This window comes from Pygoscelis adeliae, unplaced genomic scaffold (assembly GCF_000699105.1).
Source record: "Pygoscelis adeliae isolate BGI_AS28 unplaced genomic scaffold, ASM69910v1 Scaffold68, whole genome shotgun sequence".
Lineage (NCBI taxonomy): Eukaryota > Metazoa > Chordata > Aves > Sphenisciformes > Spheniscidae > Pygoscelis > Pygoscelis adeliae.
In genome coordinates, this window is record NW_008825501.1 from 652,543 (window position 1) to 666,480 (window position 13,938).

Genomic DNA, 13,938 nt, shown 5'->3' on the forward strand with positions numbered 1-13,938 from the left:
CATCTGATAGCTAGATGTCATTGGCATGGTAACCAAAGATAAGAAGGCTTTTACACTCCTACTTATATACTTACAGTCTGATTCATGCTGCACCATTACCTTAAATAAGCTTAAACATTTGATTTAATTATTTTTAAATGCCAGGTTTGGTGCTAGTGCCCTAGCTATTTTCAGAAAAATAATGGCTACAAAACATACCTGTAACTTTCAGACTATTTGGATTGTGTTATCTGTGCTATTACATAAAATATAATTAAGCTTTTCTTTTTTTTTTGAAGGGCTGTGTCACTAAATGAATGATGTGCAAGCAGATGTAAAAAGCATAGTTCACTTATGCATCCTTAGTTTATCTTTCAGCAAATCACACTATTTGGTGTATTTCACGTTGAAGATTGTGAGAGGGAAGGGTAGGAAATGAGTGATCAAACAGTTACTGGACTAGTATATAGAAATGCATCCCAAGGGGTCTCAAATTACGTTACCTTTCACTGATGCTGTATGTACATAGCACATAATGAGGAAAAAATGAGCAGCTCTTCAGAGGATACTCAGATTAGATATCTGTGCTTAAGGGGGTGGGCATCTGCTCAGGTACATATAGCAGCTTGCAATTGCTGTATGAGTTTCTGCTGATACTTGATTTACTTCTTAGGCTTCTGGTGAGAGCTTTCTTCCAGCACACTGGTCTGCTGTCACTGATGCAATTTGCAGGCAGCTCTGAAAACAGCAGGGCTGACCAGCCTGTAGGTGGTTTCTCATCAGTATCAGAGCACATAGTCCCTTGTCCAGCTACACTGTAATATCCTCTCTTGCATGCTGCTCAGCTCCTTTCCTACTTCAGTACAGGCCACTAATTCTCCTCTGCTGTGTCTCACCTTATATATATGATTCCTAGAAAAGACATGGAGAATGTAAAGAAATGTATGAACATAATCTCTTGGCTTTCATCTCTGCAGGCTGAGCAGTTCTGAGTTTACTTCTTGTTTATGACCCTGTGAAGGCATCTTACTTTTGGTGACATTGAGGCTGTGCTACTGGGCACTTTGAAAGCACAAAGCAAGCTTGCCTGTGTTACAGTGTAAGCCCACAAAGTGTGTTTTTGCATTTAATTTTATTTTATTTTTACACACTCCCATTTTACTCTGTTAATGTTCCCACCGTTCATATTTCTTTTTTGCTGTGATTTGAGGTTAGAAGTTCAGTCCTCATAATTCAACCACAGACATTAAGCTATTCAGGAAGGTTTTGACTTCTCTGCATTTAGTTCTCCATTCATTTCTCTCTGGTTTTGGCTACAGATTTTGGGTGCTATTGGGTCCAGGTACATGTCAACATTTCAGTACAGCACTTACCATTCTTGATTTCTTGAAGATAGAAAATGATAGTGGAAATCTTTTGTTGGTATTTTGGGCAGATATAGAATCTGTTCATCTCAGTATTATAATCTTTTCAAGAATGTAGTTCTTGTCTAAGGATGACCAATGTCCACATACAGAAGCTGTCCTATAGGCACAGAATACTTGCAGATTTGGTAGGAAAAAAAAATGTTATTGGTTTAGACTTGCTTGTTTTTGACTTGGAAAAGTCATCAATATTCAACAAATAGAGGAGTAATAACAGAAGCAAAGTATCTTGAAATCACCCATAAAATGGGGCACTTTCAGTTTTGTTCTGATTCTTTACAGAAAAGAAAACTGAGGGAAAGAACATTAATTGTTGGGATGAAAATCCCTCAGGGCACTGCTGTCTCACAAACCCTTTGTGATTTACATAGCACGTTTGCTTCTCTAGTTGGAAAATCTTCTAAAAAATGCAATCCCCCTAACTGAATCATACATTAGAGACAGGGACAATTCACAAATTTGCAAGTCCTTTGAGAACTCTGCAGTATGAGGTTCACTGGTCTCTGATATTACTCTTTTACAAATTTTAGTAGATACAAGTTAGAAAAAAAAGAATACATGGCATTACTGTCACAAGGATTCCCTGTTGTCATTTGCACCTTAACATATTCTGGCTTCTTTTACAGGTTAAAACCAGTTATACTTACCTCCCTTTCTACCCTATGTCCAGACTATATTTCTGCAAAGATTTTCTTCAGATCTCCAAGAAAAACAGAAATCAGGATAGTTTGATATCTCCCATAATGGAATACAGAATTCAGTTCACTATTATTTTGATCATATTTGATCCAGGATAAGCCTAATTTTGAGTTACAAAGCTAATAAAAAGAAGTACAGTAGAAGATGCATGACTGAATTTGTTGAAGGAACAATCAAAGTCCTAATTCTTCCAGTTGTTTTTGAACCACAACCATGCAGTCTGTCATCAAAAACCAGTACCTTTGAATAGTTATTCTTATATTCACTAGGGAACTTTTATTATTGTTATACAGAATAACAACTTTGAGAACAGTGACTTACGTGGATTCCCCACTCCCATGAGGCTGGAACAGCTCTTCCTGCAAGTAATTTCAAAGACAACAAAGCCAAAACCCTCTGGAAAACTTGGTATCAGAATTGGCTTTACGTTATGAGGCAGAACAAGGATTTCAGACTATGTCCCCTACTCCTAGCATAAAGTTTATCTTTTGCTTTGTACACTTTGACTTAGGGAGTGGGATTTAAGGTTAGAATTTTTTTTCCTCAGTTTTCTCCTCTATTAGGAAGCTTGCTTCCCAAAGACACCCAGGTATGTTTTCTGTTTTCCTTCACATTTTTAAGCACAATGGAGTTGAGCTTTGATAGCTCAAACATACATACATACATACATACAAACGTACACATATATAAACCTAAGACTCATATACACCTGTACATCTATACACATATACCCACATACACATATATATGAATGTGTCTATTTGTATATATATGTGAGCCTTAGGTTTATATATATGTACATTATGTATGTATGAGCCTTATATATGTGTATATATGCATACAGCAGTATATATATTAATTTATGTGCATGTATATGTAATCTGGTGACTCTTTCCTAATAGTAACCCAAATACCCATTCCAGAATAACTTCTGAAACAGTAAATATTGGAAGAGGCATTCCTAGACCATTTGTTTTAAGGTTGTTAAAAACAGTTTATGGCATTACAATACAAAACAAATTTGATATTATCTTCATTATTTCACACAGTAATATAATTTAACATTTGTTTTTAATTGTCTGTTATTTCTCTTTGATCTGAGAAAAATGTCCAAATGTCTTCTTTTTGCTTCAGGCAAAATAGTTTTAACCATAAACAACTGCAACCAGTAGAAAGATCCAGTGCCTTTACTAAGGTTTAGATCAAGACCTACTATACAAAATGAACAGTATGAAATGAGGTAAGTGGCAGGATCCTGGGGGAAAATTTAAGGTATAAGCATCTTAAATAGTCTTTGCATTATAAAGTTCAAGTAAACATTTTTTTTTGCCTCATTTCCATTATAATCTCACTAAACAACATAACTCATCTTTTCTTTCTTTTCTCCTAATGGAATCAGCAGCTTTTCAATGATTTCTTCACCCAGGCTTAAAAGCAAAAATAGACGTTTGGATGTCTTATACAATATTTTCTCTAAATATCTCAACTATTAAAATGTAATTTTGTAGGCTTTCTATAGAATAAGAGTTTCACCTCTGGAAATTGTACACAGCTAGAAAACAGTTCTGCTTTTCTTCTTTCCTGTAGAGAATGCATATTTCTGGTGCCTATGAATACACAAATGCTTAGTACTTACACTGAGCTTTTCATCTTTGACACACACCGAGAACATTAACTAATTAATCTTCACAACCCCCCTGAGGCGTAAGTAAGCATTATCCCTGCGATGTTTGCTGTGCACACAATAAGGAGAGAAGAATGGAAATTGCTGGTGTTCATGCTGAAAAAAAGAGTTGTAGAAATGAAGAAAGAGCATTTTTCTAGTGTGCAGAATTACCTGGTTTCAAGGAACTTCTGACTTTGGCTGGCCTTTCATTTGGTTTTGGCTCATAACTGCACTTTGTTCCCATGTATGCTGTCAAAAAAAGTCCTGCAATTTAGGCATGTATTTTTTTGACTAGATGCAGCAGGGAAGCAGAATATGCAGCAGTCTTTGGCAATGGATTTTAGCTGGGTACTACACACTAGAGCTGTGAACAGCTCAGATGCTGCTTTTCTTCTTCTAATATTAATGCTTGTGCTCCATTGGAGGATATCCCCATTTTTTAGAACATTGCTGGGGTTTAGGCTCTTTCAGTTGTCTACTGTTCTTTCCACTCACTCATATGAAGGTGTCTGGCTTACAACCATGACCCAGCCTTAATGTCCAGGCTTGTTTGCTTTGAGATCGAGCAAGTGTAGCACTATTTATTGACAGCTCTTGCTTTGCCTAACAAGACTTCAGTCCTTTGTCTTCAGTTAATGACAGCTCCTGCTCATTGTATGGTTTTGGCCTGCATTCACTTGCCTCGCTTCAGGAATTTAACTGAGGTTAAATTAGGTCACTGTCTTGTCATTTGGGGATTTGGCGCTGCTATCACCTTTGAAGGTAATTATCTCCTTCTGCCAACCATAGAGGTCTGTTTGTGAGAAGATCCCCAGCCTGAGTGACACGGTCTAGCATCAAAGTAGGTGGGGATGAATCAGGGCCTTTCACTAAAATTTCCAAGCCGTATATTGCATTTGCATATGTCTCACAGCTTCCTACTGAGAAGGGACTTCATCCAAGCTGGGTTTACTAGTTATTGTAAATGTTACATAAGAACATAAATATTACATAAGAAATTAAGAACTATTACATAAGAGCTTTTTTGGTAAAGCTTAATTATACAATTGTAACCAAAGGCTATCAGTTCAACTCATCTCACAGAATTAATCCTGGTTTCCTGACAGAAATGGCTGTAGCAAAAAAACTATCGTATCTCACACTGTGTGCATATCCAGTGAAGAAATCTGGCTAATAGCAATTTTTCACAGCCACGTCATATGTGCTTGAAATTGAGATTATACGGAGTATGAATGGAGAGTAATGCAAATGAATTAGATTGCTTTATTACCTAACAAGTAAATCTGAAAACTAGGGGAAAAAATTAACTAACACTAAATTTAGAGTTTGAACTACAGAACCCTATAATTGAAAACCTTGGCTCATGGCTTGTGTTATTAAAACAGTAAACATCACCAACATATCAGCTTGTACAAGAAACTTTTAGGTCTGTTGTTTGACAGAAGACAATTCTATCAATACAGATAGATAAGTATCCGACCAAGCACTCAGATTAGGTGCTAGAGAAATTTTCTCCTGTAGTTAAATATAACAGCACACCCCAGCTCAAGCAAAGAAGCCCAAAGCTGTGCAAAGGTGCTATTTCAACAGACTTTGCTTTGTTGCTTTCAGTCATTTTCAGTCATTTCCAATTGCCTCTTTAATAACAAGGAGACAGCAGACAGTACCTTTCCTAAATTATTCATTTCAGCCCTACAAAGTGACTCTCAAGATTTCATTGCTTCTGTTTTGTGGTGTTAATAATTCAGAACTGCTGGAGAAGCAAAGCTTGCCAGTGTAGCGCTTATCTTTCGTTTCCTTAACAGTATTACACTTCTCAGTCTTGTCCTGATAGCCCATACGATCTGAGCCTCAGCTTTCTCAGGTACTCGCCAATAGAAATATGCTGGAATAGACTACATTTGACAGAGAGGAATTTAAATGTTCACTGACAACCTTCTGGATTCAGCAGCCAGGTTGTTCTACTGTTTCCAAATATCTTGGAAAATAAATAAATGCTACCCTCTGGTGTTTTCCATTTGTAAATATTGTTAAGGTATCCACCCTTATGCAAAAAAAGGGTGTTTATTTGTCTTCATTCCTAAGTGCGAAAGGATTCACATATTGCTGAGGATCACTGATTTACATTCAGTCTTGGAATAGTTAAAAGAGCAGAGAAACATAAAAGGGAAACCTGAGCTGCAGTCTACTGAACACAGAGCAACTCAAACTCACACCAAAAAGAGTACTAAATGCGATCATATTTCTAAACCCTGCTTTTAAATGTTCTCTATGAAGAATATATTAATGCTGCCATAGTCAATACATATTGTGGTACTTCCACTGGTCACATATATTAAAGGAATATGTTATATGCTCATATTTTGTGAGGTGTCATGTGCAATGTATATCGGACTCTAATGCACTACTAAAAAAAGAAAATCTTAGCTTCCTTAACACTACCCTGTATAAAAGTTGTTACATGAATTACTGAAAACAGTCATTCAAACAGTAGATAACCAAGGGCTAGGTAATAAAACCTGTATGTCAAACCACACCCTGATGTGTTCCAGTAAACAGGAAGAGTGCTTTTTACCTCTGTACACATGGACCCACACATGTGTACATCTAGAGTATAAGGTCATGTTTACATGATGACATTTAGTGGAGTCACTGTGCAGATAGTCCTGAACTCATCAGCTGCTATAGTTGAATGGGACCCCCTCTTGTGCCCATCCAGTCTCACTTCCCAGACACAGGGTTAACCCTGAGGTCAGCAACGTGTATCTCATCTAAAGAACATCTTTCCAAAAAGTATATGAAGTCTTAAACTAAAGATGCTGAGTGATAGAAACATCTCCTATATTCTCCTGTAAACAGTTCCAGTTTTATTTGCGATCATGATGAGGAAGATTATTTTTTCCTTTTTGATTGATGTGGTCTCAGCCTTCCAGCTTTTGAACTACCCTCTTGTGTGAACATAATCATCGACAAAGTCCTCCTGACAATCTCTTGTCATTTGTCATAGTAGATATTTAACAGAATTAACATGTGACTTTGATTTTTGATCATCACACTGGGCTCACAGAGGGAGACAAATGAAATGAGGAATGTAAAATAAAACTTATTAGAGCAGAGTCTTTCTTGCTTGGGATAGACTTTGATCAATATGTCAAAAATTTCTCATGTCTACAAACATTTTTTTTCTTTGTCTTAGCAGAAAATTTGGACTTTATATTCCACTGATGTGAAGTTACCATTCTTCGTCCTAGAAAACACAAATCTTGAGCTTTATTTTCATCATCTCTGATATGAAATATCAAAAATTCAGTCAGATTCCTTAAAACGTCTTGAGACTAGTTTGGAAAACAATGAAAAAAACATAAGTGTAATAACCTAAGTTCTGTTTACTTACCTTTCAATTTCCATACCTCCATGTCCTGATCTTGACTGTTTCCTGGCTTTGCTCTGCACTCAGAAGGGTTATAAAATCTGTCTCTGTAATTGCCGTTAAAAATAATAGCATGTTGAATCTTGATTCTGATTTCTTTAAAAGAAAAAATGCAGAATGTCATAAGATGCAAGAAAGCTACCAACATAAAAGCATTTTACAAGCTTGTGTTGAAGACAGATTTTACAGGCTTGTGTTGAAGGCAGCTGGATTCAAAAATGACTTGATTCAAAAATTCAAATGACTTGAACCTAAAAAAAAGGAAACAGAATAAAAGGACAGAACCTTCTTCCCCTAAAATAGATCATTTTTCCAAACTCTAATTTTAAAAGTTTACATGCCTAAAACCATATCTGAAATGAGATTAGTTAAACATATGTATATACTATATTTTTCTCACTGATTTCATGCATGGACAGAACAGCTTACATGTGGTATATCTAAAGTATGAAACAGTTTCCAGTACTGTCTCACCTAGACATAAACACCAAAGATAGGAAAGGAAAGACCTATTTTCTCTCTCCTTTGATGTATCTTTTGTTCAGTTTTGGGCCCCTCACTACAAGAAGGATGTTGAGATGTTGGAGCGTGTCCAGAGAAGGGCAACGAGGCTGGTGAGGGGTCTGGAGAACAAGTCTTATGAGGAGCGGCTGAGGGAGCTGGGGTTGTTTAATCTGGAGAAAAGGAGGCTGAGGGGAGACCTCATCACACTCTACAGCTCTAAAGTATGAAACAGTTTCCAGTACTGTCTCACCTAGACATAAACACCAAAGATAGGAAAGGAAAGACCTATTTTCTCTCTCCTTTGATGTATCTTGGTGACCATTTTAGGCTGATAAATATATTTTCAATAGATAAAATAAGGTGAGATGGATGACACTCTATATGGCTTGCCACAGACAGCATGCTGGAAGCAGGGGAGGGCCTGGGTGTCCTCAGTGCTTTTCCTCTCATTCTGTCTCATCCTGCCAGCTCACGTCCAAGCCAGTGATACCTTCTGTCTGGTAAGCACTTACTGTGGGGCTGGCCACTTAGTTAGGTTTCACATAGAGTCACTTAGGGAGAATGCAAATTTTGACAAGATGAAGAAAAAGGACCTGCGGGGAGGTAAATTCAGCTCCCACCTTTAAGCTACAACTGTTCAGTCAATCTCATTTAAGTACAGTTTTCTCCCTCAGCTGTGCAGCTGCTCTGATACCTCTAATTCACGCTCCCTATGCTGCCCTAGTGTTTGCTCAGAGTCATAGAGCACATTCCCAGCAAGCTTCATTGCTGGGGCACTGCTGATATCACTGGGGCTGTGGCACTCTTCATCTGAGGAGGTTTTGTTTTAATGTCAGTATATACATCTCTAAGCAGCACACTGCAAATGGAAAGCTCATCTGTTGTCTTCTCTCTCCTTTTAAAATCACCTGTCATATCTGGTTATTACATTTTATGATGTACAAGATTAGCTGTATTTTGAAGACTCCAGCAATACACACGAGGAAGGGAATTTCCACTTTCACTCTGAATTTCTTTGCTACCTTTGTGTTTTGCCTTTGCAGTAAAATCTTTGAGGCATATTTTCAAAGAAGGTACGAGGCATTTAAATCCTGAAGCTGATAGGAGCTTTGTGACTAAATCCCCAGGTGGCATGGAAGCTGCAGCCATTAATGTTTTTCTTATTCATTGAGTTATTTGAAGATGGAACTGTTTCCTCCTGGTTTTGCTACAGGACTCAGATAGAGTGAGAAGAGCAAAGTAATTTAATTCCCTGCAAAGTAGGAGGACCAAATTCTGAGTGAAGTGTCCAGAACGAAAAAACATGGTATCCATTCATAGGATGATTTTGGCCAGGGCGGTGTCCTTAAGTTCCTTAAGTTAGTTGGGATGCTCAGGTGATTCAGAAGCACGAGGTTTGACTTTGTCACAGTCTCAATTTCATTATTATTGAGAACATACCAGCATTGAGCATCACTTTCACCAGCTCTCTCCATACAGACTTCCCAGGTGTGTCATCAACATTGTCCACCTTCATTCATGGATTTAAGCTTTATGACAGTTTTAGATTTGTGGGTAAATTAACCAGAAGAAGCTTTATGACTTCCAGGTGTCCAGCAATTCCCCAAGCAAAGCAATTTCCTTACTTTCTGCTCCAAAAGAAAGTGGCCTCAAACTGTATCTCAGACTAGGTGAACATATAGCCCCATTTGCTTCCCGATGTTGGAACCTAATATAAACTCTGTGGAGGGAAAGTTTTATTCCTAGTCTGACAACCAAAATAAATGTCAACTAGGTTGTATTAAATTGCAGACCCTGCAGCAATAGTAAAAATAATGTAAGCTAGTGGCATCGTTAAGGTTAATACGATAAAATGAAGTGGTCTGGTTATGAGACTGAACGTAATGAAACAGGGAAAGTTTCTGTTTGTCTTTTAGTACCAGTTTTGGTGGTGATGAGTGAGGATTGAAAAGCAGCAGAGCACACTGGAGTTCACTACTCAGTGCTGGCAAAACTCCCACATTCAAGTATTGTCAGATCATACACAAGAGTGAATTTTAAACCATGGAAAAGTGGAAGTGGTGACAAGAAGGTTAATATAGAAAAAGGGGTGATAACATAAGCCAAATTACAGCTGAAACAAGCACTATTTCACAAGTATTGAAGCATAATTGTATAATAGCACAATTAACCTGTGGAACTGCCCACCAAAGAGTGGAAGTAGGATTAATTATGTCCAAATAGTAATAGCCTGCATAATTTCACAGAAGAACAAACACGTAGATGGAAATCACAAATAGGTTGAAGCACTCAGTAGCTACTAGATGGGATAATGAAGGAATCTTTCGCTTAATATGACAGAATAACTGGCTAGATGTTAATATGAGAGAGACTGTTAGAAAGAACTTAACAAAGGCAAAAAAATTAATGCAACCCTTCTTACAGAAAGATAAACTACTTCTAAACTGCTTTGTAGACCTCACTGAAATGGTTGGGCTTTGCAGAAAAATGGGGCAAATTTAGATCTTGGAACTTTCTTTGTGGTAATCAAGCTGTACTGTAGATATGCCGAGATATAAAGTTCACTGTACTGACGACTGTGTTTGTTGTTAAAAAGAAAAATAAAGGCATGCCATTTTTTATAAATTGTAACACTAGACTGTTTGTAAGACCTAGTTTTGGTTAACTGTGAAATGTACAATGAAGTTGTAACAGTAATATAACTATAGTTATATATTAATAGTTGCTGGAAGAAGTATGAAAAAAGGGATTGTAATCGCTCAGAAGAATTGTATTCTAATGCATTGACCAGCAGTGCTTAGAAAGGTAATACGTAAAGTAGATTAAACGAGACATTAGTGTTCATAGGATTTTTCCTCAGTTTGGATAATGACTCATCCTGCCCCTACAAGCCTATGCTAAAGTAAACGTTGCTATAATCACAGCAGTATAATGTTGTCTCTTGATTTCTCCTTAGTGAAGCTATGAAAGTTATCTCTTCAGTATGAATGATCATGCCAGGAAAAGTAAGAAGTGTGAATTGGACCCTATCTAATCTGCTGATCTAGAGCAGATTGTTTTAGAAAAATACTTGATTGCCGTTTAAGTACTCCAAACAAAGAAGAATTTGCTGAGGTGTTTGGCATGAAAAATTAGCAAGATCCTTTGCAGGAAGACATGGGAAGGGCAAGGAACAAAGACTGTGCTCTGCAGCACAGCCTGATGATCACATCATAGAAAATAGATGTTTTCATGAGACAGGGGGAATGCTATATTTCATAATTTTGAAACCAGTTATTTCTTATGAAAGTGGGGAGGGGTTTTAAAAGAAAAAAAAAAAAGGAAAAAGAAATGCTTCTCTTTTTAGAGCCTTATCAGAAAAAGTGGAACTTGAGGAATGATGACATGTCTGCCTTCCTATTTCTTTCCAAAACTACCGGCAGCAGATTCCTGCGTACGCAGCAGTACAGCAATACCAGCTTGTGTCTTTGGATGGCAGCAGCATTCTAAGGACACGATTCAACTCGAAATGCCCCAATTTCACACCTCCCAGGTGCCACTGGCCCTGACACTGAGCTCAAGGCAGTGGTGTAAGTTGAGAACTGATTCAGCTGACCTTTACTGTGTTATTTGGGAGGCATGTCGGGGATGTGTGGACCATGTTACATGAGGACTGGTAAACAAGGAATCAGGTCTTGTCCAGTTATCAATCCTATTCCAAAAGCAAGAAAGAGTCGTGTAGTGATTATCTGCAGCATCAACCTGCCAAATGTATTAAGCCAAAAACAATCAAAAGATTCTTGCCACCTTCTGTTCTGCCTGGAGCATGAAATAAGTGTTAATAACAAGATTTAAAAAAAAAAAAAAAAAAGAGTTCAAAATACTGAAATATATTGTTAAAGAAACAGAAAGTATTACTGAAAATGTTACCGAAAAGGTGTTTTGAACAGCTTTTTTTTTTCTTCCTTTGCTCAAAGAATTGTTTTTGCAGCTTGTCTCCCTCAGCTCAAATTATCATATTTCCTCCACTTCCACTTCACTTCTTACCTGGGGTGTTACAGTATCAGCAGTTTAAAAGGTCTCTTCAAAATTAGTTCTGACCTGAGTCTTACAGGAAAATAATAGTAAGCTTTTAAGACGTTTCAAGCAAACCTTGAAGAGATTTGTCTACTTGTATTTGAACCCCTAGGGGTTACAAGCTAGCTGCAGATCTGATAAAGAGCTCATTGAAAATAAGCTCTAATAAAATAGGCTTATCCCAGCAGCTAGAAAAATCTCAAAGTAAAAACAAAGTTTGAAAGACCTGTTTGCTTCAAATAAATATATACATGTAATTTAATGTTTAATTGGAAATTTTATGAAAAGTATAATAGCAATGGTCTTAAAGTCTACATTTTTCAGAAGCTATTTTCTGAAGAAAATATTTCAATGTATCATTTTTATATAGCCAGAGTGTGTTATGTCTCGTTATGGCAGAATGGAGCTTTGCTTTCATACATTTTTAAAAGAGCTTATAGTAAGCATAAAGAAGGTACAATATTATTTGTATTGGTTCTCTAAATCAAAACAAGGTCCATAAAATTAACTCAATTCTCTGTAGCCTTTAAATCTCCTCCAGTCTCTGAGCTATAGCCTCACGGCAGATAAATGGGGGTGTCAAGCCACTTAAGCAATTCCAAGTGAGCAATTTATTTCAGTTAGCTTAGATCTTCTTAACTAAACAACTGCAAACACTATATTCCACCATGAGTTGATTTGGCCAAGCAAACACATATGCTGTAATCTCTAAGAGGGCTTATTTTATTCCTTGCAGGAATAAAATCACAGACCCTGAGTCCAAAATTCCCTCTACTATGTTAATATGGATTAAAACCAAGAAGGTCAAGATTTTAGCCTTTAATCTCCCAGCAAAGCAGGCTAGTAGCTCAAGGAAAAGCTTTCCCTTTGGCTCAGGCTAACGTCCTTTAGAAATGATGAAACTAGCAGCAAGAGAGAGACTATGAGAAGAGGGACACAAATGCTATTTTGAATGATGATGAGGTATGATTGGGAAACTTCTACTCACACAGAAAGAAGGTTGGTTACAGACCCTGCTGTTTCCATGATGTAAGACAACCCTCACCCAACAGAACACAGCAAGGACAATAAATACATTTATTCTTCAGACCACCGATGTACAGTATTTCCCAGTTGCCATGGTGAGGAACAGATGACCTAAGCAGATGAACAAGCGATGTCAGGCAACAACTCTCAAGTGAAGAAGTTGAAAATCGCTAAAAGGATGTTAATGGCATTATCAGGAATGTTTGTGTTCCAGTATTCATCATTGAAACTAGAACGATTTCATGGGAAATCCTGATTCCTTTAAAGACTTTCCTGATTTTTTTTTTTTTTTTTATTTTAGATCAGAACTTTACAGAAGACACTTGTTTGCCCTTTGAGCTTTCTTTTCAAGAGGACTGGTAGCCTGCCCTTTTCAAAGCTGTTAGAATGTAATGCATGTCCATAGCGTTTGCAAACATAAACTGTTCATTAAACTGACATGTTTAAGATATATCAGGGTAGGATTCAGAGCTAGACAAGGAAGTAAAGGTAGTCAGCTTCTTGAGAGACAGTTTTACCTCCCACTGAGTTAGTGGAGATATTGTTAATACATGAATGTGTTGCAATTCCAAGGTTAATCTCATCTGCTGAAGCTTGATTCAGCTGTCCCTGCACAGGCTTCCAGTGTGCTTTGAGAATAAAGCAACCCAGCAAATTTCTGCAATTCCTCCAGAAGGAGATAAATAGGTTCTGTGTTAGACATCTCAGTTCTATGTGAATGTCTTAGACACCCTGGACAATTCTGAAAATCCTTAGAAGTCTGTTGGCAGGCTAGTAGCCAGATGCCCTACTGCCTATAGCCTATGGTGCATGAAGAAGGGATGCAGAAGTCATTGCTGCTGGCCATGTCTGGTTCCCAGTGTGCTGAGTGGTGTCCACTCATGTTGGACCAACTGGAATCCACCGTAGGTCAGAGTCCAGAAAGAGGATACAGTCCAAGTCATCAGACACTTTACCTCTCTGTAAACCCCTCTAAACAACTGGTTGTCAGCTTACACATAGACCAAAGGAAAATTATTGGTGCAGATCTGGCTCTTTTCACCTCCCCTCATGCCCCCACCCAAACCCACAACATGTAGAATTTTAGTCAGGGCCCCCTCCTCGCTCAGTTTTACGGTTGTACTATCAAATTTTGCTTTGTTTGTTTGTTTTTC

The 13,938-nt window shown here is 37.6% G+C and overlaps 1 protein-coding gene across 1 annotated transcript in view; it reads left to right on the forward strand.

Moving 5' to 3' along the window:
- The first annotated feature begins 8,280 nt into the window (after positions 1–8,280).
- Positions 8,281–13,938, forward strand: part of SYT4 (synaptotagmin IV) — a 65,085-nt gene continuing 59,427 nt past the window's right edge. The window contains exon 1 of the mRNA XM_009331555.1: positions 8,281–8,305. Within this exon, the coding sequence (XP_009329830.1) occupies positions 8,281–8,305 (25 nt within the window). The remainder of the gene's footprint in view (positions 8,306–13,938) is intronic.